Raw genomic sequence first — 23052 nt, forward strand, 5'->3', positions numbered from 1 at the left:
GTAATTACAGTGATCACTTTCCATTGTGTCCTTCTTGACCTGTCCTAATTTCTGAGGTAGTGTCGCAAGATGTATAAAATATGGCCCAACAGTTTGGTTGGAACTGGTTTTCATTGCCTGTATATTTAATAAGATTAATGAGATTAGTTCAGTGTTTTTTGTTCTTGGATACCTCCTTTTGAGACATGGTGGTTTCGGTAAATTCTTTGGAACTGTAGAAATAGCATTTCTAACATAACTTTTTGTGTGAAATGCTGGAACAGAAGTTAAATCAGCTGCGTTTTTTGTAGTTACAAGTTTAATTTTCTAGTCTATTTTAAGCAACTCATTTTGTAAAAAACAATGCCTATCAGATATTATTTACTGAGACATGACAACTAAATGCAATAGGTGATTCTGGTGTAGATTTAATAGTGAGGAAAATGCTGTAAAGGATAGTACTAGGTCAATTGACAAAACTGATATGTGGACCATAGATTAGATAAAAGTATATCCATGTTAAATGTCCTGTAGTTCATAACTCTTCTGATTTCATAAAAGGATGTTCATGGGCTTAGGAATACAAGTAGTTAGGGGTAAAGCATGATGTATGTAACTTACTCTTTAATAGTTCAGGGGAAAAAAAGTTTGTATTTAGAGAGAGATAATAAGGCAAATAAGGTAGTATGTAACAATTAGAGAATCTAGGTAAAGAGTGTACTATTCTTGCACCTTTTCTGTCACTTGAAATTATTTTTAAATAAGTAATACAAAATTTTTATTTACTCAAGAGCTCATTATCTTAGATGTGGTCAACAGTCCTTTGCGTCTTATTTTCATTATTTGCTTAGCAGAGCTGCCCTCCTATTGTAGTTCATTGCAGAATCAAATTCAAATCAGGACCGGTTGAACTTTGAATAGATTTCAGGTTGCAAGAGTTTTCCTTTATGTAGACTAAAAATCAAAGTATGGTTATAACCTGCAGCAAAAGCTAATTAACAGATCCTTTAATTGTGGATATTTTTATTCCTGAATTCACAAATATGAATTGTTTTAAATGTTTCTATGTTGGGCGTCCCTGGTGGCACAGTGGTTGAGAGTCCGCCTGCAGATGCAGGGGACACGGGTTCGTGCCCCGGTCCAGGAGGATCCCACATGCCACGGAGCGGCTGGGCCCGTGAGCCATGGCCGCTGAGCCTGCGCGTCCGGAGCCTGTGCTCCACAACGGGAGAGGCCACAGCAGTGAGAGGCCCGCACACTGCAAACAAAAAAATGTTTCTATGTTGACTTCAATAAGTCCTCTTTGCAGGAAAGGGTAGAGGGTGACAGCCAGCATTTATTAAGTACTTCCTATGTTCCAGGTACTTTGCGTGCAGCATCTCACTTAATCCTTACAACAGCACAGACTCATTAGTTGCATCCTTGTCTCAGATCAGGTAACTGGGACATAGAAAAGTAATTTTCCCAAGGTCACACACCTAGTAACTAATCTGGGAGTCAGTTACCTCAAACTTCATTTATAGCGCGTTCTACGCAGTGGACACTTAAATATTTATTGAATGTATCAAGCTTGAGTTACATACACTGAATTTGTTTTTTTAACTGGAGAACTGTGAGCTGCCACAGTGGGCAAATCCCAAGAAACAGGTTTGAACCCAAACTCAAATTTCAGTAATTTCAGATTTAAAGAACCAGAGATTTTTCTAACCCTTCACAGAAAATACCAGTGATACTTTTGATGAGACTAGTTAATGGCAGATAATGATATATAAGCCATCTCAGGTACTAAGGGGAAGTGGATTGGATCCCGCTAAGTTGCCCAAAGGGTCAGTGAATGGCTCAGGGGCCACTGCCCCCATTTAAGAGCCTCCCTTCCTCACACCCCAGCTTTCCCCCTTAGCATGTTTTCCTCCACAACATGAACTAGGATTGTGTACTTATTAGTATATGGTTATTTGGCCTTAGCTAGTGTTTTGTCTTTAGCCCAACAGGAAGACTTCATTAATTGACACTTTAAAAATCAAAGTATTCACCTTTTAGCTAAATATTAAAATAATTTTCCTAATTAATAATGATAAAAGATCTTCACTATATATTACATGAAAAGTCACATAACAATTTCAAAATATATGTACAATGGTGAATACGTGAGTGTATCTAAAATAAGTGCTTGTCCATACGTGGAGATGCAAAGGTAAAGGTGTGGAAGGATGTCCTCAGTTGGTTACCTATGAGGAGGAAATTGGGAATGGTTTTCTTTAAAACTTTGATAACAACCAACTACTCAGGAATTACTTTCGTAATCTGTTTTTTAAAAATTAAAAGGGGAATAAAGTATCAGAAATTTCATAATAGTAATATTGTCAAGAAGTATTATACTTAATGTTCCATATGACTGAATCTTGCCATTAAAGTGCCAAATTTTTAATTTTTGTTAATACTTTTTTTTTTTTTTTTGCGGTACGCGGGCCTCTCACTGTTGTGGCCTCTCCCGTTGCGGAGCACAGGCTCCGGACGCGCAGGGGCACGAACCCGTGTCCCCTGCATCGGCAGGCGGACTCTCAACCACTGCGCCACCAGGGAAGCCCAAGTTTGGTTAATACTTTAAACAAAAATTATTTAGAAATAATTTTATATATTGCCCCATCTTTTTAAAACAAGTATATTAAATATAGCTTACCATTTTCTTGATGACTTCTGATCATTATGAGCATAATCTGGTGAACCGAGCTTTTCTTCAAAGGTCCGTCCCAGTAGTAGCGTTCTTCATATGCTGCTCTCCGTACTTTGAAATTCCCCCTCCCTTTCCTTGCTTCGTAATTCTATTTAGTCTTTTTCTTTTTTTTAACTTGAAGTATAGTTGGTTTACAGTGTTGTGTTAGTTTCAGGTGTACAGCAAAGTGATTCAGTTATATGTATATATATTCTTTTCAGATTCTTTTCCATTATAGATTATTATAAGATATTGAATACTGTTCCCTGTGCTATACAGTAGGTCCCTGTTGATTATCTATTTTGTATATAGTAGCATGTATCTATTAATCCCAAACTCCTAATTTATCCCTCCCACCCCCCCCTTTCCCCTTTGGTAACCATAAGTTTGTTTTATATGTCTGTGAGTCTGTTTCTGCTTTGTAAATAAGTTCATTTGTATCTTTTTTTAGATTCCATGTATAAGTGATATCATATGGTATTTGTCTTTGTCTGACTTACTTCACTTAGTACGATAATCTCTAGGTCCATCCATGTTGCTGCAAATGGCATTACTTCATTCTTTTTTATGGCTGAGTAATATTCCAGTGTGTGTGTGTGTGTGTGTGTGTGTGTGTGTGTGTGTGTGCGTGCGCACGCACCACATCTTCTTTATCCATTCATCTGTCAGTGGACACAGCTTGCTTCCTTGTCTTGGCTATTGTAAATAGTGCTGCTGTGGACATTGGGGTGCACATATCTTTTCAATTAGAGTTTCCGTCTTTTCTGGATATATACCCAAGAGTGGGATTGCTGGATCATATGGCAACTTTGTTTGTTTTTTACATTTTAATTTATTTATTTACTTGGCCACACCGTGTGGCCTGCAGGATCTTAGTTCCCTGACTAGGGATCGAACCTGGTCCCCCAGCAGTGAAAGCCTGGAATCTTAACCAATGGACCACCAGGGAATTCCCCAGCAACTCTAGTTTTTTAAGGAACCTCCCTACTGTTCTCCGTAGTGGCTGCACCAATTTACATCCCCACCATACCCTCTCCAGCATTTATTATTTGTAGACTTTTTTTTTTTTTTTTTTTTTTTTTTTTTGCGGTACGCGGGCCTCTCACTGTTGTGGCCTCTCCCGTTGCGGAGCACAGGCTCCGGACGCGCAGGCTCAGCGGCCATGGCTCATGGGCCTAGCCGCTCTGCGGCATGTGGGATCTTCCCGGAGCAGGGCACAAACCCTTGTCCCCTGCATTAGCAGGCAGGCTCTCAACCACTGCACCACCAGGGAAGCCCTATTTGTAGACTTTTTGATGATGGCCATTCTGACTGGTGTGAGGTGATACCTCATGTAGTTTTGATTTGCATTTCTCTGATAATTAGCAATAACACGTGCCTCTTGGCCATCTGTATGTCTTCTTTGGAGAAATGTCTATTTAGGTCTTCTGCCCGTTTTTTGATTGGGTTGTTTGTTTTTTCTACTTAGTCTTTAATACACACTTAGACATCTCAGGCTCTGAAGATGACTTTTGCTTCCCTAGTTACAGTTAGTTACTTCCACATCTATTCCTTTGGATCTCTGCTACTAACTTGGGTCACATAAATACTTGTTTCTTGCCTGTCTTCCTTAGACCTCAGACTCCTTGAGGGCAGGGCCTCTGTTACACATTTAGTTTCTTGGATAACACCTAGAAATGCATTTAGTTGTGAGCAACCAAACTAAGAGAGCTTTAATCACTTACGGATATATTCTTCTCACATAAAAGAAACCAGAGGTTGCTGGTATTTGTTCAGCCCCTCAGCAGTACCATCTGGGACCAGATTCTTGGTCTTTGCTCTCTGCCATCCCAAGTGTGGCTCTCATATTCAGGCTTATTATAAAATGGATGACATTTTCTAGAGAATGTTAACATGTTGATAATATTTTTAAGATAAATTTTAGATAAAAGTCCTCCTTTGAAGTCAGAAAGAATGCAGAACTAGTTCCACCTGCATCAGGCCTTTTTATCAGGAAGAGGGAAGGCTGTAGTACCTGAAACCACCCTGACAGACAGGTCTCATTAGCCACAGATGACATCTGGCACATAGTAAGTGAGCAGGGAATATTTGAAGAACGGCTTAGTAGCCCCATGAGGGTGTACAAGGCTCTTTGCTGACCTCAAGAATCCCCAGATTGCTGTGATTTTTAATGTACCTTTGTCAGTTTTTCCTGGTCTTTGTTTTCTCCCTCCCTGTCTTGTTGACAGTGTTGTTCTTTGTGTCCTTGCTTCTATCCTGCTGCTTTATTTTTACACCTAGTTAAGAACTTAAGGAGTGAAGCACTTGAGGTTTTGAGCTTTTCCTCTCTCTACTTGATGTGTGTCTTTCATTCTGAATTCATAACTGGGTTGATGACAGTTTAAATTGCCAGAAGCTTGACTGCCAGCTATGTACTGTACTACTGCACTATCTACATTATTGTGCTAGATATTACTGTATCACACAAGTGTAATTGTAGAATTCGCATTCTTTCATTTAGTAAACATTTGCCGAGCACATATTATATGCAAGTCCCTGAGTTAAGAACTGAATAAACAAAAGATTTCTAGCTCAAGAGTAGTATTTTTATTTGCTAATTATAAATTGCTACCATGACTGGAGTATTTAATTAACATTAATATAGTTAATTTACTTAAGTTTATCTGACTTTTTTCTCTAGCTTAAATGGGCCAAAATCGACATTAATCTTAGGTTTTAATATACATTTTGTTTTTCATATTTAAAGATTATTTTACCCTATATGTGGGCCACTGTGAATGCATAATTGGGAACAGTTTAGAAGATGGGAATCCTCAAAGCCTTTTGGATGAACTTTGGTTTTCTGTGTGACATATTAAAAGAGCATACTTAAGAGACATGGACTTGACCCTAGCTAACTCTGTGGACTTCAACTTCCCAGTCTGTGACATGAGAGGAATTGGACTAGAGAATCTCTAAGGTGTTTTTCAGCTTTTAAATATTAGTGTTCTGTTTCTTCTAGCATATATACATTTACTTTCTAGTAAATACCTAGACAATTACTAGAAATTTGGTAGATTTTTCATGTTGTACTGTGTGTTTTCAGCCAGTCTGCAAACAATCCAGAAACAAAATACACTCGATTTTTTTATCATAGCCATAATTTTAATTTTATTTACTTTTTCCAATACTCCTTTTTTCATTGAGATAAAATTACCTACCATAAAATGCATAGATTTTAAAGGTACCAGTTTTCATTTTTCACAAATGCATACCCATGTAACTTTCAGCATAATCAGGCTATAGGACGTTTTTATCACCCCAGAAAATCTGCTTGATCTTTTAAACAGAAATTTCAGTGTCTATACTATTCTACAGGTAAATTAAGTAGGAACTTCTGTGCTTTAGGATTTGACTTACTTTATTCCACAATAACATTTTTATTAACTTCTTGGTGATTAATTTTCACATTGTTAAAACTCCCAGATTGCACTATTAAAAAGCCCCCCAGATTATGTTCATGAAAAGAAAAACCACTTTGTTCCAAATCTGATTTTCTTTAATATACTATGATATTATTTGGACTAAAACAGAAAATGAGCCATCGGACAGTGAAGATGTTGGAATTGCTGAGATTCATTCTTTCAAGGACTGAAATTTATTTTCGTAGTTGCATCAGAATCTTCCAAAAATATATATATTTTCATGCCTTCTTAAGCAGATTGCTGTTTGTTGACTCAGTGCCATGGGACTTAATGAGTCACACTCATTGATTTTTATACCATCCTACATACATTGATATCATTGCATATCAAATTGTTTTAACTGCTATTTGAATGACTTAGGTTTCCCTTAAACTTCTGTGTTTGCTTTTTTGTATTTTTCTCCCATTGGTAGAGACTTCTCATTCCTGCTGTTGTGCTGGCTTTGGACATCCCTTTTATCTCCTTTTTAATGTATTAACACCTGTTAGATATAAACTTAGAAAGTAGTCTCCTGAATGACTTGCAAAGATGATCTGTTGGGGGGGGATGTTAGAAGTTCTCACTTTTTTATCTCATTCTTTTTCATTTCTAATTTGTGTATGTTTTATAACATAATATCAGGAGAGTAGTACATGTTTGTAATGTACAAATAATCGGTTTCAGGTGCAAAATTTTTTTTTACTACTAGAGGTATATGACCAAAGAAGACTACTAAGCTAGAAAACTGAGATAATTTCTTCACTGTTTTCTGATTGCTCTTTCAGGAGCTTCTTTTTCGTTTCTTTTTATGGCAGCCTAATTTTTCCATGGATGAACTTTTCTTTCTTATCCAAGAATATTATTTCTAGTTCTTCGTTGTTTTCTGCTATTCCCTGTGACCTCTGTATCTTTTAAATTTCTTTGCTGTTTTAGTTTGTTTGGTCTCTCATTATAGCTTATCATAAAGGATTGATTATCCATATTTGGCCATTCTTATTTGAGTGAGGCCCAAAAAGCTAGTTAGAAGACCTGTATGGGGCTTGTCCCCTGGTGGGCTTCTCCAGAGAAGGGTTCTCCTGCTGGGAGATTGAAGCCTGGCAGTTAGGATGTTAGAGTTAAATGAGGGAAGGCAGGTGGGGTGGGGTTAAGAAGGGAAACTTCCTTTTGATCTCCATGATTTTAGTCCAACACTTCATCCCTCTTTTCCGCTTTGCCTTATGTCTAGACTTCTCCAAAGGCGAAGCTCTTGTCCTGTCATGATTTAGGAGGGATGGTTGCCTGGCTGTGCTGGGTGGGATTCTGGGGACCTAACTACCTGGCAGACTTCCTAATGATCCTCCTCTTTGCAGCTCTCCACACCCTTTCTGAGGTGCTTCAGATTCCTGAGCCTTCTCAGGACTCTGTAGGTCAGGTCACTTCAACTGTGACTCACTGCAGTCACTTAGCGAAGCAGAGGAGAGGTAAACCTAAGGCATTCACCATTGCCCCCTCCCTTCCTATATTATAGTCTCGTTTCATGACAGATGGTTTGGTTTCTGTTTTTATTCTCTTTATTTGTTTGGAGTAATTGTTTAAAAAGCACATTAGAAAATAGTTGAGGCAACTCAATCAAGAACATTTTTATTTTTAGTTTGGCCTTTTTTTCTTTAATAGACGGTATCTGTGCATGCATAATACGTCCATGTATATTGCAAAAAATCTGAAAGTATATATACCAAAGTATTAATAGTAGTTATCACGTGGAGGGGTGAGTTGAGTTTTTGTTTGTTTCATTTTTTGTTTATATTTATGGTTTTCATAAAGACCCCTATTACTTGTATAATAAGAAAAAAAAGGATTACAGAGTTCTTTGTGATTTCAATGATACTGAAACTTGTTTCTGTTTTTATTTTTCAGGTTAACAAAATATATTGTATTACTGTGTGTCACTAAAGTTTTGAAGGCTGTGGGGCTTTTTGAATCATATGACCTCCTGAAAGTAGTTCACATTGTTCAGTTTATTTTTATATTAAAACTTGGGTGAGTGTGTATGGTTCTTTTTTTCCTTAATGTTTTTTAATTTCTTTGAAAATCCTGTTTTAACTGAGTATCTTTAGGATATTTTACATAGAATATTTTGTGCATTTTATTCCTCCTGACAAGTACTTGATAATTTTTTTTTTTAAAGACAGAATACCTAAGGTTAGAGGTACCAAGAGACTGGATTTAAAAAAAAAAAAAAAAAAAGGATTGTCATATTCTATTAGCTTGCCAAAACATCAGCTTTTGCTTTAGTTTGTATTAATGAGGTTTTTGCAAATTTAATGTCTGGCTTAATAGAATACAGCTGGATCACCATATCTGAGTCAGTGTTCAGTCTGTTGCAGTATCTCACATGAACTAGCCTCTGAAAAGCTCTAATATACACCCCTGAGAGAATAAGAGTGAAAAGGGCAAATAATATCCTAATACTTCTGTAAAAATATTTTGACCTCAGGACTTCCTTGGTGGTACAGTGGTTAAGACTCCGAGCTCCCAATGCAGGGCGCCCGGGTTCGATCCCTGGTCAGGGAACTAGATCCCACATGCATGCCACAACTAAGAGTATGCATGCCACAACTAAGGAGCCCATGAGCCACAACTAAGATACAGCGCAACCAAATAAAAAATAAATATTTTTAAAATAATTTTTTTAAATGTTTAAGAAAAAAATAGTTTGATCTCACAGCTCCCTAAAAGGGCCTCAGGGACCCTAGGGATTCCCAGACCATCCTACTGGTATAGTCTAACCTTCCAGCAGGCATAGAATGTCACCTGAGACTTGTCTTGGCACAGATGTTCCTTATTTTCCAAGTTAAACCATGCTGGGCTGTGTTCACTACATGTCCCTTCATGGTATAGGGTCCCCTTACAGTATAAATTTTACACTACTCTGCATCTAGTAAGAAATTCTCTCTAAGTAAAGATTCTCTGGACCTTGAGATTGATAGTGACCAACCTCTGTATTAATAAGTATCTGTTAGGGATTTCCCTGGTGGTGCAGTGGTTAAGAATCCGCCTGCCAATGCAGGGGACACGGGTTCAATCCCTGGTCCATGGAAGATCCCACATGCTGCGAGCAACTAAGCCCGTGCGCCACAACTACTGAGCCTGCACTCTAGAGCCTGCACGCCACAACTGCTGAAGCGCACTTGCTGCAACAAGAGAAGCCACCGCAATGAGAACCCGCGCACCACAATGAAGAGTAGACCCTGCTCGCTGCAGCTAGAGAAAGCCCGTGCACAGCAACAAAGACCCAACTCAGACAAAAAAAAAAAAGAAAAGAAAAGAATCTGTTAGACTCCTGGCAATTTTAGTAATCATGGAAAGTGATTCTTGACTAGAAAATTTTTAGCACCACTTGAATATATTTTTATATAACTATTTTGGGAATATGAAAAGTAGGGATATATGATTCGTACTTTCTTCATTTCTATTTCAAGATTTGTTATTACCGTTTTAGAGAAGATAGGAATTATTTTCTTTAGTAAAGTATAAAAAAATATTGAGACTTCTTTTATGGCTTGTAAACTGGTTCTGAAGGCAGATACAAAATAAAGAAGAGTTCCCAAAATATTGTAGTGGAAGCCTTATTAAAATAAATATTGTTCTCTAGTATATTTTCTTTAGAGGTTAACATACCCTTCAAATTCTAGTATATTTAAGTGTCTTTACTTAAAACCACACCTTGTATATAAGATTAATTAATATTAATATATTAATGTTTCAATATTCACAGGACTGCATTTTTTATGGTTTTGTTTCAAAAGCCTTTTTCTTCTGGGAAAAGTATTACCAAACGCCAGGTAAGTCTTTTGCAGAATCCTTTTGTCCTAGCAGTGGACCAGGAGGCAGTGTTCTTTCCTTGATCAGGGTTACTTACTGAATGATTTTAAGTGCTCAGCAGAACATTTCCAGAGTTAACTTGCCCTTGACTTAGCATTTCAGAACTGAGGCTTTAAGAGTAAATGCTAAAGTGCTAAGATAATGAAGTGTTTAAAAATGTAGACGAGGGTAGAAAATGTTTCCAGCGTGCATATAATTATTTTTTTAATACAGGATCCATATGCTGAAAAGATTTACAAATAAGACATGTAGACATGCCCACAAGCCTAGGATAAATGTCACTGGGAAGCAGATAAAGCATAAGGGTTACGAGCAAGGCCTCTGGAGTCAGACAAATTCATGGCTGTTCTAATGACAAACCTTACTTTGAGCAAGTTACTTAATTTCTCTACCTTCATTTTCTGACCTGTAAAATGGAGATAATAATGCCTTCCTAATGGAGCTATAAGGAATAAATGAATTAATACATGTAAAGTTCTTAAAATAGTGCGTGGCATACAGTGCGTATGCAGTACATATCAGCTGTCACCCTCTTCATCGTTATTATTCCCTTTAAGCATCTGAGGTTCAGGATGCATACCAGAAATGTCCTTCATTCTGCATCATCTCATATTATCACCTCTTTGGACAGTAGTTACACCCTACTACATATTTGCTTTATGCCACAACTTAGAAACCTGTGCCATGATTTTTTATTAGATGAATTTAAGTACCTCTGTTTTAGAGACCAAGAACATTTTTTAAAACAGGATTAATATGTTAAAACCCATCTTAACTTTTTTCCCTCTCTTTTCAAATAATTGAAGTACTGAATATCCCTGCTGGAGAAGAATTTAAAAACTAAAACATTAAGTGTTCCTAGCAAACTAGTGAGAACTACTGTAAAAAACAGAAAATTGTACGCTATAGAAAAAGATTTCAGGATCTAGCAACAGACAAGAATATGGAAAATGAAAAACAGAATACTATCTTGCAAATCTAGATTTAGTCAAGGGATCTTAATAATTTCTGTTTAATTTTAAAATATGTAACTATTTGGCCATTAACATATTTGTGTTACCATTATCTTTCCCTATGTATTTTATTTAAGATTTTGAGATATTTGGCAAAACATATGACTGAAATTTTTAATTTTTTGTTTCCATTTTTAGTGGATCAAAATATTTAAACATGCAGTTGCTGGGTGTATCATTTCACTTTTGTGGTTTTTTGGCCTCACTCTTTGTGGACCACTAAGGTAAATAGAAATGCATATTTTGAATGTTTATGTTTCTTCATTTTGAATATTAGTTTTATGCCATTATGTTTTATGTCAAATGTTTGTCAGTTATGTACAAATGCTTCTTTCACTTCTATAGCATTGGGTACAACTCATTGAGTATATATATATATTGAGGACCTGTTTAGCTTGTGGCCTAGTTCTTTGGTGAATACCATTAATGTATTGTTCATGATCTGTCATAGATATTTTACTAGTTAGAGTCCAAACAGTTTCAGAAAAATTTAGGATACGTGACTTTTTATTCATTGGTGATCCCTTTTAGCAGCTGATTTTAGAAATGAAAAGTCTGAAATGGTAAATAAAATCAACCAATAAGGAAGAAAGGAAAATCTTTTAAAAATGCTTTCCCCTCCCCCCCAACTCTGAAAGTCCTCTACTGCATGCAGAAGATGCTTGAAAGATATGGTTATAAACAGATGTCTTGGGAATAGTGAGCCAATCATCAAAGATAAGTTTAACTCTCATTTCATATTCCCTTAAGTCTCTATAGATCTTTTTATGTAAATTGGTCGGTTCGGGGACGGGGGGGAATGCTTTAGGGCCACTTAATTTAATAGGAATTATAACAGGTGCAACTGTGCATAAGTCTTCTTTTAATATTTCTCTATCTCAAAATTATAAGCAAAAGTGCCTTGCCATTGATGGGGGGGCGGAATATGGGACAAGAAGTAAGGAATAAGATGAAGGGTGTTCTGAAGAGTCTCACTGAGGATGATGGAGTGGACAGTAGAAAGTGATCAGTGGGAAATGCTTTGTGAAAAGTCTTTTCTCCTCTCCCAGACAATAGAATAGCTCTGGGTTTGGCTCCCTTTGGCTTGTTTACTCTGTGCTTTGTCAAAGGAAGGGTATATATAATTCCAATGTCGTATCCCTGTCCGTGACAGCAGCAGCTTCCTGGCGTGGTGGGAAAGCTGGCTGGGATTTCTCAGCTTGGAGAAAACCTTTTCAGTTTATGCTTGAATATGATTGAGCGGTAATTTCTTACTCATGAAGTGATCTTTTGGTCTGTTTGTTACTAAATCACTGTCCCTGTGTGTTAGGCTAGGGAAGGAAGGGGGAAAGTTGTTAAATTCTTCCTTGGCTCCTTATTTAGTCATCTACTTCTGCCCTTACAACCACTCACTACCACCAGCTCCTCTGCCAACACTGCCCCTCTCATTCTTTTACTAAAATTGTCATTCAGTTTCTTGATTAGAAAGACTCCTTTGGTGTTTCATAGCCTGTCTTATTTTAAGTTAGTATCATTCTGCTGATATATTTTTTTTATTGTAATCTCCCAAATATTAACAGAACTAAAATAATCACTACTGTGTTCTCATTACAGATTTTTGAATAAGGAAGAAAAATGAAAATTTTTCTAATGAGCAGCTGAAAATCTGTTCCCATGTAGATCCTATAAGCTCCCTTTAGCTGGCAATAATGTTTTTATTTTTTTTAATATTCATACATATAAAAGAATACATATAAATAAATATGAACATTCATGTATCCCCCCAAATAAAACCTTAGCAGTTCCTTTGTTGCCCTGTGTATCCCCCTCTCCCCCTACCATTGGATGTAACCAGCATCTTAAATTTTGATTTTCATTCTCTTGGTTTTCTTTATAGTTTTACCATATATGTACACATTTCTTTTTTGCAAGTTTTCTACTTTATATGAATAGAATTACATTGCATGTATTTTTGTGCAGCATACATTTTCCATTCAGTGTTGTGTTTGAGATTTGCCCGTTTTGATGCATGTAGAGTATGTGTGTGTGTATGTATGTATGTGTGTGTGTAAGTGTGTGTGTGTGTGTGTGTGTATATATATATATATACACACATATATATATAGTTCATTCACTTTTGTGTTAGTTTTTTGAAATGTAATTCACATACCATAAAATTCACTCTTTTTGTCTTAGTCCATTGGGACTGCTATAATAAGAATACCATGGGCTGGGTGACTTTTAAAAAATACAGATTTGTTTCTCATGGTTCTGGAGGCTAGGAAGGCCAAGATTAAGGCAAAGCAGATTCAGTGTGTGGTGAGAGACTGCTTCCTGGTTCATAGACAGCCATCTTGTCTCTTCACTGTAACCTCACATAGCAGAAGGGCGAGGGAGCTCTCTGTGGTCTCTTTTATAAAGGCAATAATCCCATTCATGAGGGTTTTACCCTCGTAACCTAAACACCTCTCAAAGGTGTTTATTACCTCCTAATACCGTCACGTTGGTGATTGAGTTTAACGTATGAATGGGGGAGAGAAGGAGACACATACATTCAGTTTGTAGCATTTTTAAAGTATACAGTTCTGTATTTCTTAATATATTCATAGAATTTCATTCATTTTTACCACTGTATAATAGTCCTTTGAATGAATATACTCTAAATTATATTATCCATTCTCTCATCAGTGGGTATTTAGGTTGTTTCTAGTTTTGGGCTATTGCAGACAATGCTGGTATCTCATAAGTGTTTCCTGGTACATATATACAAGAAACCTGTATGATATAATCCTACAAGTGGTATTATTAGATATTTGTAGCTTCAACCTTCCTAAGACAGATAATGCCAGAATATTTTCCAAAACAGCTGTACATGTTTATTTTTCCCATAATGTTTTATGAAAATCAAGGGGAACGATTTATTTTCTTCTCCCTTACTCTCGTTGAATTCATGCTTCCTGATAAAGATCAGATATATTTCATGAATGATAATGTTTTATTTTTGTAGGACTTTGCTGCTATTCGAGCACAGTGATATTGTTGTCATCTCACTGCTCAGTGTTTTGTTCACTAGTTCTGGAGGAGGACCAGCAAAGGTAGAATTTTACATTATTCATTACTTGAAAATTGAAAGTGTACATGTAAAATACTATCTAGGGCAGTAAAATAGGATCCTTTACCATTTAAAACAATGCAGAGGCTTTTTCTGCTAATTATAAATTTTTCTCACAACCATTTTGATTTTTACTTTTTATTTTGAAATCATTATATATTCCTAGGAAGCTGCAAATATAGTACAGAGAGGTCCTTGTGCCCTTCACTCAGTTTCAATAGTAACTTCTTACCCAGCTCTTATACTATCAAGACCAGGAAATTGACATTGGTACAATCCATGGACCTTATTCAGATTTCACCAGTTTTACATACACTCGTGTGTATATGTGTGTGTGTGTAGATTTGTGTAACCATCACCACAGTCAAGGTGCAGGACTGATTGATCACCACAGACATCTCCTTCATGCTATACCTGATCCCTCCCCTCTCTCATTCTTAACGCCTATACATCGTTTTTGGAAAATACGTCCCTAAGAACTTGTTATATTTAAAGTCTGATGAATGTTTTGCCAACTAGGTGACCCTATTCATCTTCCATAATTTAAGTATTAATCTCTTTTCAGTAAACGCATCACCAATGTGCAATTATAACTTACACCTACAATACTTTTATTTACCAAATTAAATGCTTCCTATGCATGACGCATTGTGCTCGTTACAGAGGAAAGGAGAAATAAAGGCAAATAAAGTTTAATAGTTTCTGTTCTGAAAGGGGCTTTCAGGCTAAATAATGGAGGCAGATGAATAAAATAAAGTGAACAAAGTAACATGCCAAGTAGAGCAGAGTCTACCCAGCCTGTAGATTTCAAATTGGATCCTTGGGTATTAAAGCATATGCCACTATTTAATCTTTTCCCCTCACTCACAGAGTACTCCAAAATAAATGTCAAGTGGATTGAAGATTTTTCTGGTTAAAAAAAAAAAGATATTTGGGCTTCCCTGGTGGCGCAGCGGTTGGGAGTCCGCCTGCCGATGCGGAGGACGCGGGTTCATGCCCCGGTCCGGGAAGATCCCGCATGCCGCGGAGTGGCTGGGCCCGTGAGCCATGGCCGCTGAGCCTGTGCGTCCGGAGCCTGTGCTCCGCAACGGGAGAGGCCACCGCAGTGAGAGGCCCGCGTACCGCAAAAAAAAAAAAAAAAAAAAAAAAAAAAGATATTTGTAAAAGCATAGAATAAAATATAGATGGATAATTAATCTGTGGACAGAGAAGAACTTTCTGAGCATAAAACCAGTAGAAAAAAAATCACAAAGGGGAAACCACGTACATTTGACTGCATAATGATTACATGCATCTGTGTAACAGAAATCATTGTGCAAACAACAAACTAACAACAATAACAAATTGCCACAGATAAAAGTTGTTTTTTTTTTTTATTTTTTGCGGTACGTGGACCTCTCATTGTTGTGGCCTCTCCTGTTTCGGAGCACAGGCTCTGGACACGCAGGCTCAGCGGCCATGGCTCACGGGCCCAGCCGCACCGCGGCATGTGGGATCTTCCCGGCCCGGGGCACGAACCCGTGTCCCCTGCATCGGCAGGCAGACTCTCAACCACTGCGCCACCAGGGAAGCCCCTACTTTTTTTAAAAAAATATATAATCACTCAAATAGTTTTAAAAAATGCTGAAGATCCTCAGTAGAAATGAGCAAAGGGCAGGAAAAGACAACTCACAAAAGAAATACAAATGACTTTAAAACATTAAACAAACATTTTACTGCACTAATCAGAAATGAGAGTATGGATCTTAATATCCTGTCATTAGTGTCAATAATGAATCTGGGCATCTCGCCAGGACTGTGACTTTTTTTTTCCTTAGTCTGACTCTGAAGCATCACAAAATACTCAGTTGCCCTCTTTGCTAAGAAAAGATTAAGTTATATTCTCCATATTTGGGTATTGTTAATGTTACCTTGTCCTGATTCAATGAAAATTATGAAATTTTTAATTATGTGGTTTATGTATACTAACTTTTGTCAAAATACCTACCACACTAATAGAGAATTTATCAAATGTAGTGGTAGTCATATAATGAATAAAATAGGATCCTCATTTTTCACTTAAAATTTTTATTTTATCGAAATATCTGGTATTACACCTATAAATTTGTATATAGAGAGTGTATAATAATGCTATTTAGATTGCTTCTGTACCAAAAATTCTGAAGTATTTGCATAAACGTGGATAGTATGCCCTTTCTATAGTTTTCTCTTGTCAAAATCCTTTCCCTGGAATGAGAACATAAGAAGTGTATTCAGCTTTTAATACCTTTACTAGCTATTAGAGATGACTTTGCTAATTTTCTTAACATGCCCTCTTAGTTCTTTTTCCCTAGAAGAGTGGTAACTAGGTTACTGACATTATTGTAAATCAGCTCTCTTCTCTATTACTTGCATGTTGTAGAATAAATTAGGTCACTACTAATTATTCCTTAGTTACTTGGGCTTTTCAAACAGAAGCAAAGTAACATTTAGGAAGATTAGTTCTGTGAACATTTAATGGTTTGTACATGGTAACATGGTGATCAGTACTAGCAAGGAGACAACTGAAGTTGTCAAATTGTCCAGTGCCCTAAAAATACCCTATAGGATTTGTTGGAGCTCTTTACTTTTGTATCTTATTGTTAATGCTGTAAATTTATGTTGTACAGTGTAAGGACTTTAATGTCAGATGTTATTTTTTTCTTTAAATATTTATCTGAAAAAAATTTTCTTTAGCATTTGTATAGTCATGGTCTTAAAAATCAACACTTGAAAAAGCTATTCTTGCTGTTATTCTCTTCATTTTCAGACAAGAGGGGCTGCTTTTTTCATTATTGCTGTGATCTGCCTATTGCTTTTCGACAATGATGATCTCATGGCTAAAATGGCTGAACACCGTATCCTTTTGCAAAAGATCGGAGTTTTTTAGTCTGGCACAATGGGAAATGAAGGAGTGACTGAATTATACTGATCAATCATGAATGAAACTTTCATAGGTTGATGTAGGTATTCGAAATCAATATTCAAATAATGAATAAATTCATTCTAAATTAAATATTTTATAGCATCTCAATATCTTTTACAGCACCCTAAGTTTTCAGAAATTTAGGGACAATGAAAGAATATTTGAGAATGTCCTGATGCTATTAAAAAAAAAATAGGTGATTTACCACTCAACAAAATCAATCTATTTGCTCTCTTGTAATTTAACAATTTAAATGCTCCTTTTAGAAGTCAGTGGCAATTATTAAATAGAAACTTTTTTGAGATTAAATGAAAAACCTTTGGCATCTTGCCTGAAAGAAGAAGTTCAAATTCCTTAACCTGGTATTCTCCCTCTTGCTCTAAATTATTATTTCCAACTCATCCCCCACTTGTCTCTTATATAAACCCAACTTTCCAATCAAATATATCTACTCATTTTCCTCTGCAGTCATGCACTGTTCTTTCCTATCTACATACCCTTGCCCACTCCATTTAGCAGGACTCAGAACACCAGTTTTGATCCTTCTGGTTACTGATACTGCTGTAAAACCTATTAGTTAACTAATGTCAGTTTACTTTGTTACAGTGAAAGAGGACAGCATGACTTTGCAGAACTCCAGGTTGATTGTTAGACAATTGTTGCCCACTGTACCCTCTTTTGCTTGTTGCTTGCTTTGCTGAGGCTTATGTGGTCAATGGCTTAGAAACAGATTTAGCACGATTTTTACACGGCATATCCAATTCCATTGGATAGGAGTGATCTAAGGAGGGTTCCTTGCTCTTGCCCTTTGTCCTCTTTAGAGTATGCATGCATATGTCTTTTGGAGGTTAAGCACTAAAATATAACAACTGTGCCTTAAGCACTATTATAATTGTTTTGGAGACAACAAAAGAAATATATATAGGCCATTCTAATTTATAAATCATGTCCCAAAATTAAATTTTTAATTATTTCCTTTTGTTTTTAAGGGAAACATATTGTTGAGGATAGTCAGGTTTGCCCTCAGATTAGTGTATAGTCAACCCAAAATAATGTAGCTAAAATTCCAGGAGGACTTCAGGAGTCAAAGAGTTAATATTTGGAATTTTTTTTCCTTCACTCCAACTCACTTAGCTGAAGGACATCATGACAGTGCTCTAACTCACATGCTTTACACAGCCATTGCCTTCTTAGGTGTGGCAGATCACAAGGTATGTTCTTTTCTTTGTTCCTAAGGTGATCAAGAGATTCTGAAAAGTTACAGCAACTGTAGCTATAAAAGTACATTTAAAATAAGTTATCAGTAATTTACAGTACTGCCAGCCGTTTAAGTAGTTCAGTAATTTGGGTTATGGAAAAAACATGCTAGCTCCATTTCTTTAAATATTATGTATTTAAGGCTTGAGTGTTGAACTGTGTGTTTCTAATGAGACTTATCTACTTTTACTCCTAGGGTGGAGTATTATTGCTAGTACTGGCTTTGTGTTGTAAAGTTGGTTTTCATACAGCTTCCAGAAAACTCTCTGTAGATGTCGGTGGAACCAAACGTCTTCAAGCTTTATCCCATATTGTTTCTGTGCTTCTCTTATGCCCATGGGTCATTGTTCTTTCTGTGACAACTGAGGTAAGAGCAGGAATTTATTGGTAATAAGTAAAATAAATTGCTGTTATTTATAGATTTTAGTTCAGTACATTGTATTTTATTTCAATTTGATGTTGCAAGTGGCTTTAAATTATCAAGTACTATTACATTTATATATCCCTCCCATTCCTGTGGCCCATAGAAATCAGTTAAATACTAATAATAATATTAATAATAATTTAATACCTACCCACAAACCCAAGGATTATATATCACCAAGTATTTGTAAAATTATTAAACAATAATGCTTCTTTTTTTAATACTTTGGGGAATACTAGGAAAATGTGCCAATATCTTATAACTCTTATATTTTGGCATTTTACAAATCATATTGAATCATGGGAATATTTGTTTATACATAAAGGGATTAACTAAAATATAAGATGTGAACTTTATACCCGTATGGTATTAACAAATTTTTTTTTTTAATTTCTAGAGTAAAGTCGAGTCTTGGTTTTCTCTCATTATGCCTTTCACAACGGTGGTTTTTTTTGTCATGATCCTGGATTTCTATGTCGATTCCGTTTGTTCAGTCAAAATGGAAGTTTCCAAATGTGCCCGATATGGATCCTTTCCCATTTTTATTAGTGCTCTACTTTTTGGAAATTTTTGGACGCATCCAATAACAGACCAGCTTCGGGCCATAAACAAAGCAGCACACCAGGAGAGCACAGAACACGTCCTTTCTGGAGGGGTGGTAGTGAGCGCTATATTCTTCATTTTGTGTAAGCATTTTTCCCCTTAGCAAATTTCATCTTTTGGATTCTGATGTTCAGTCATTTACTAAATTTGGGAATTTGTTCCATGCTTCATACATTTAGTGCTGATAGATACTGTGTTGGGTTCTGGTGGCTTAAATTTTTTAAACTTTTGTAATATCCCTTTTTTTTTTTTTTTCTTCCGTTTCTAGCTGCCAACATCTTATCATCTCCTTCTAAGAGAGGACAGAAAGGTACCCTAATTGGATATTCTCCTGAAGGAACACCTCTTTATAACTTCATGGGTGATGCTTTTCAGCATAGCTCCCAGTCAATCCCTAGGTTTATTAAGGAATCACTAAAACAAATTCTTGAGGAGAATGACTCTAGACAGATCTTTTACTTCTTGTGCTTGAATCTGGTAAGAGTTTTAAATATTAGTGGCATATCTTAAAAGCTTAATCTTTTAATTTTGACAGTTCTGGTATAATTTTAGTAATTCCCGAATAATTTTAGTAATTAGAAATGGGCTAAAATTATATTTTCTCTAAGTATTAGAAAGATTACAGGATCATATTCATACTACTTAAACAAACAATTTTTTGAAGTATTTTAAAAACGTTGGTTTAGTGTGCTATTTCAAATTAGTAGATATAGTAGTTTATAAAGATTTTTATCAGGAATTCCCTGGTGGTCCAGTGGTTAGGACTCCTTGCTCTCACTGCCAGGGGCCCAGGTTCAATCCCTGGTCGGGGAACTAAGATCCCACAAGCCACACGGCACAGCCAAAAAGAAAAAAAGATTTTTATCTACTCCTTATAAGATCTCACTACCAACCAGTTTGCTAACATTTTATAGTCTAGTTTATTTAGTTCTACAGACATATAAATAAAACTATCCCCTTTTAAATAGTTTATAAGATAGACATATCTGATTTAGCTTGATTTCTTATAGTTTATATGAAATGAGGTTTCTTGTATGAGAACCAGTTAAATAACGAAAGAGACAGTTATATAATATCTTCAAGTAAGGTTTGGGTAACTAAAGGTTAAAATCCTTATGATTAAATTCTGATAAATCTCTCTTGAAACAGTATTTCCCAACATACTCCTCTCCTATTTTTTTTTAAACGTGTTTTAGCTTTTTACCTTTGTGGAATTATTCTATGGCGTGTTGACCAATAGTCTGGGTCTGATCTCAGATGGATTTCACATGCTCTTTGACTGCTCTGCTTTGGTCATGGGACTTTTTGCAGCCCTGATGAGTAGATGGAAAGCAACTCGGATTTTCTCCTATGGGTAGGTACCCTGACTGTCAAGGCTTGTAGCAAATTCCATCTTATAGAATAAAATTTTACTACTTTTAATACAAACTTAATTTTTCAGAGCTTCATTTTTCTTTAATTTAAAGTAGATAAGAGAAACTAAACCAAGCATTTGATAAATACTGAATGGCAGTAAGCTTAAGACTATATACTCCCTGACAAATCCATCTCATAGGTAGATAGCAAAAAATCAGTTAAATAGTGAGCTATTTGGCCAACAGTGTTTCTGTGAGGTAATGGAATGTTCATGGTCATTCACATCTTTGCAGTTAGAAAGAGAATTCAAAATTTAAAGTGGCTATGCATGCAGTAGCCTTTCACTAAGTCATCATTAGTGAAATGATGCAGTATCCTTTCACTAAGTCATCATTCAGTTCAGCGAATATTAGAATCCCTGATTTGTGCAAGATATTTTGATAAGAACTATTGTAAATAGATTAATAAGTTCAGCTCTTACTTTCAGCTGTTTATATTTTGAAAGATGGATGACCCCAAATTACAAAAAATTTTGATACAAAGCCCAATCTATGTGCTGTGACGGAGATACAGAGAACACCAAAGGATTAAAGGAGAGAGAAATAACTTATTGCTAAGAAATTAGGACAGGCTTTGTGTAAGAAGGGACGTCGACAAAGGACTTTGATAAATATATAAGATTTCAACAAACATATATGTATGGAAAGAACCTTCCAGCATTAGTATGATATTTATAACCTTGGTAATTTTCTAGTCTTACTATTTGTGTAATTGAAAATCTATCATTGAAAATCATTTCCTCATTTGTAACATAATACTGTTTATACTTTAAAAATATTTGTCATTTTCCTTTTCTAAAAATATATTCTACATTTTTAGGTATGGCCGAATAGAAATTCTCTCTGGATTTATTAATGGGCTTTTTCTAGTGGTAATAGCTTTTTTCGTGTTTATGGAATCAGTGGCTAGATTAATTGATCCTCCGGAATTAGACACACACATGTTAACAGTAAGTCTTTTCATTTTCCTATTTGAATTTCTGCTCAAACTCATACAGCTTTTTCCCTGTTAAAGTTTAACTACTTGTAGTTACTGACCTAGGAAGGTTTTATTTACTTATTTTGTAATTTAAATTAACATAACTTCCTATCTTGCTATTTACATTTACACTGCTGACTCTTCGAAATTAATTAATACACTTTTCTCTAATACGCTAGTAGTCAAATATTAGATAATATCCTAAAACAGTTTCTTTTCTGCCGTATTAAACGTTTTTGTTTGAAGATGTGTTTTTGAATACCTGAGGAAATATTCAAAGGCTTTACTCTAGATTAAATTACTACTATGGCAACTTTTAATGTTTTCCCTGTACCTCCAAATCTTTACATGCGCTGTTCCTTATAGTTCTCACGCCCTTCCCTCACTTCTGCCCTTTTAGGCTTTGCTTCTAAAGTTACCTTTGGTGGGATACTTTCCCTTAGTCCCTCTCTTCCCACCTTAAAGTGTGTTAGATTTCCCTTTCTGAATATTCCCATTGTATCTTGTGCAATCTTCTTTTAGCAACATTGACTTATAACTGTTGTTTAGTTTTTCATTCTTCCACAATTAAGATATGTGTCGCTCAATATCAAAAAAACAAACAACCCAATCCAAAAATGGGCAGAAGACCTAACTAAATAGACATTTCTCCAAAGAAGACATACAGATTGCCAACAAACACATGAAAGGATGCTCAACATCACTAATCATTAGAGAAATGCAAATCAGAACTACAATGAGGTATCACCTCACACCGGTCAGAATGGCCATCATCAAAAAATCTACAAACAATAAATGCTGGAGAGGGTGTGGAGAAAAGGGAGCCCTCTTGCACTGTTGGTGGGAATGTAAATTGATATAACCACTATGGAGAACAGTATGGAGGTTCCTTAAAAAACTACAAATAGAACTACCATATGAGCCAGCAATCCCACTACTGGGCATATACCCTGAGAAAACCATAATTCAAAAAGACACATGCACCACAATTTTCATTGCAGCTCTATTTACAACAGCCAGGACATAGAAGCAACTTAAGTGTCCATCAACAGATGAATGAATAAAGATGTGGCACATATATACAATGGAATATTACTCAGCCATAAAAAGAAACGAAATTGAGTTATTTGTAGTGAGGTGGATGGACCTAGAGTCTGTCATACAGAGTGAAGTAAGTCAGAAAGAGAAAAACAAATACCATATGCTAACACATGTATATGGAATCTTAAAAACAAACAAACAAAATGGTTCTGATGAACCTAGGGACAGGACAGGAATAAAGACGCAGATGTAGAGAATGGACTTGAGGACATGGGGAGGGGGAGGG

The 23052-nt window shown here is 36.0% G+C and overlaps 1 protein-coding gene across 3 annotated transcripts in view; it reads left to right on the forward strand.

Annotated features, from left to right (window-relative positions):
- Nucleotides 1-23052, forward strand: part of SLC30A5 (solute carrier family 30 member 5) — a 29624-nt gene that overhangs the window by 1026 nt on the left and 5546 nt on the right. For 2 of the 3 annotated variants that reach the window (XM_060143048.1, XM_060143051.1), the window contains exons 2-12: nucleotides 8032-8154; nucleotides 9893-9959; nucleotides 11151-11236; nucleotides 13999-14086; nucleotides 16892-16979; nucleotides 18182-18258; nucleotides 18501-18671; nucleotides 19126-19414; nucleotides 19600-19808; nucleotides 20528-20685; nucleotides 21567-21696. In XM_060143048.1, the coding sequence (XP_059999031.1) occupies nucleotides 8032-8154; nucleotides 9893-9959; nucleotides 11151-11236; nucleotides 13999-14086; nucleotides 16892-16979; nucleotides 18182-18258; nucleotides 18501-18671; nucleotides 19126-19414; nucleotides 19600-19808; nucleotides 20528-20685; nucleotides 21567-21696 (1486 nt within the window). The remainder of the gene's footprint in view (nucleotides 1-8031; nucleotides 8155-9892; nucleotides 9960-11150; nucleotides 11237-13998; nucleotides 14087-16891; nucleotides 16980-18181; nucleotides 18259-18500; nucleotides 18672-19125; nucleotides 19415-19599; nucleotides 19809-20527; nucleotides 20686-21566; nucleotides 21697-23052) is intronic. The other variant, XM_060143049.1, reaches the window with a different exon arrangement.

The sequence above is a fragment of the Lagenorhynchus albirostris genome, chromosome 3, assembly GCF_949774975.1.
Source record: "Lagenorhynchus albirostris chromosome 3, mLagAlb1.1, whole genome shotgun sequence".
Lineage (NCBI taxonomy): Eukaryota > Metazoa > Chordata > Mammalia > Artiodactyla > Delphinidae > Lagenorhynchus > Lagenorhynchus albirostris.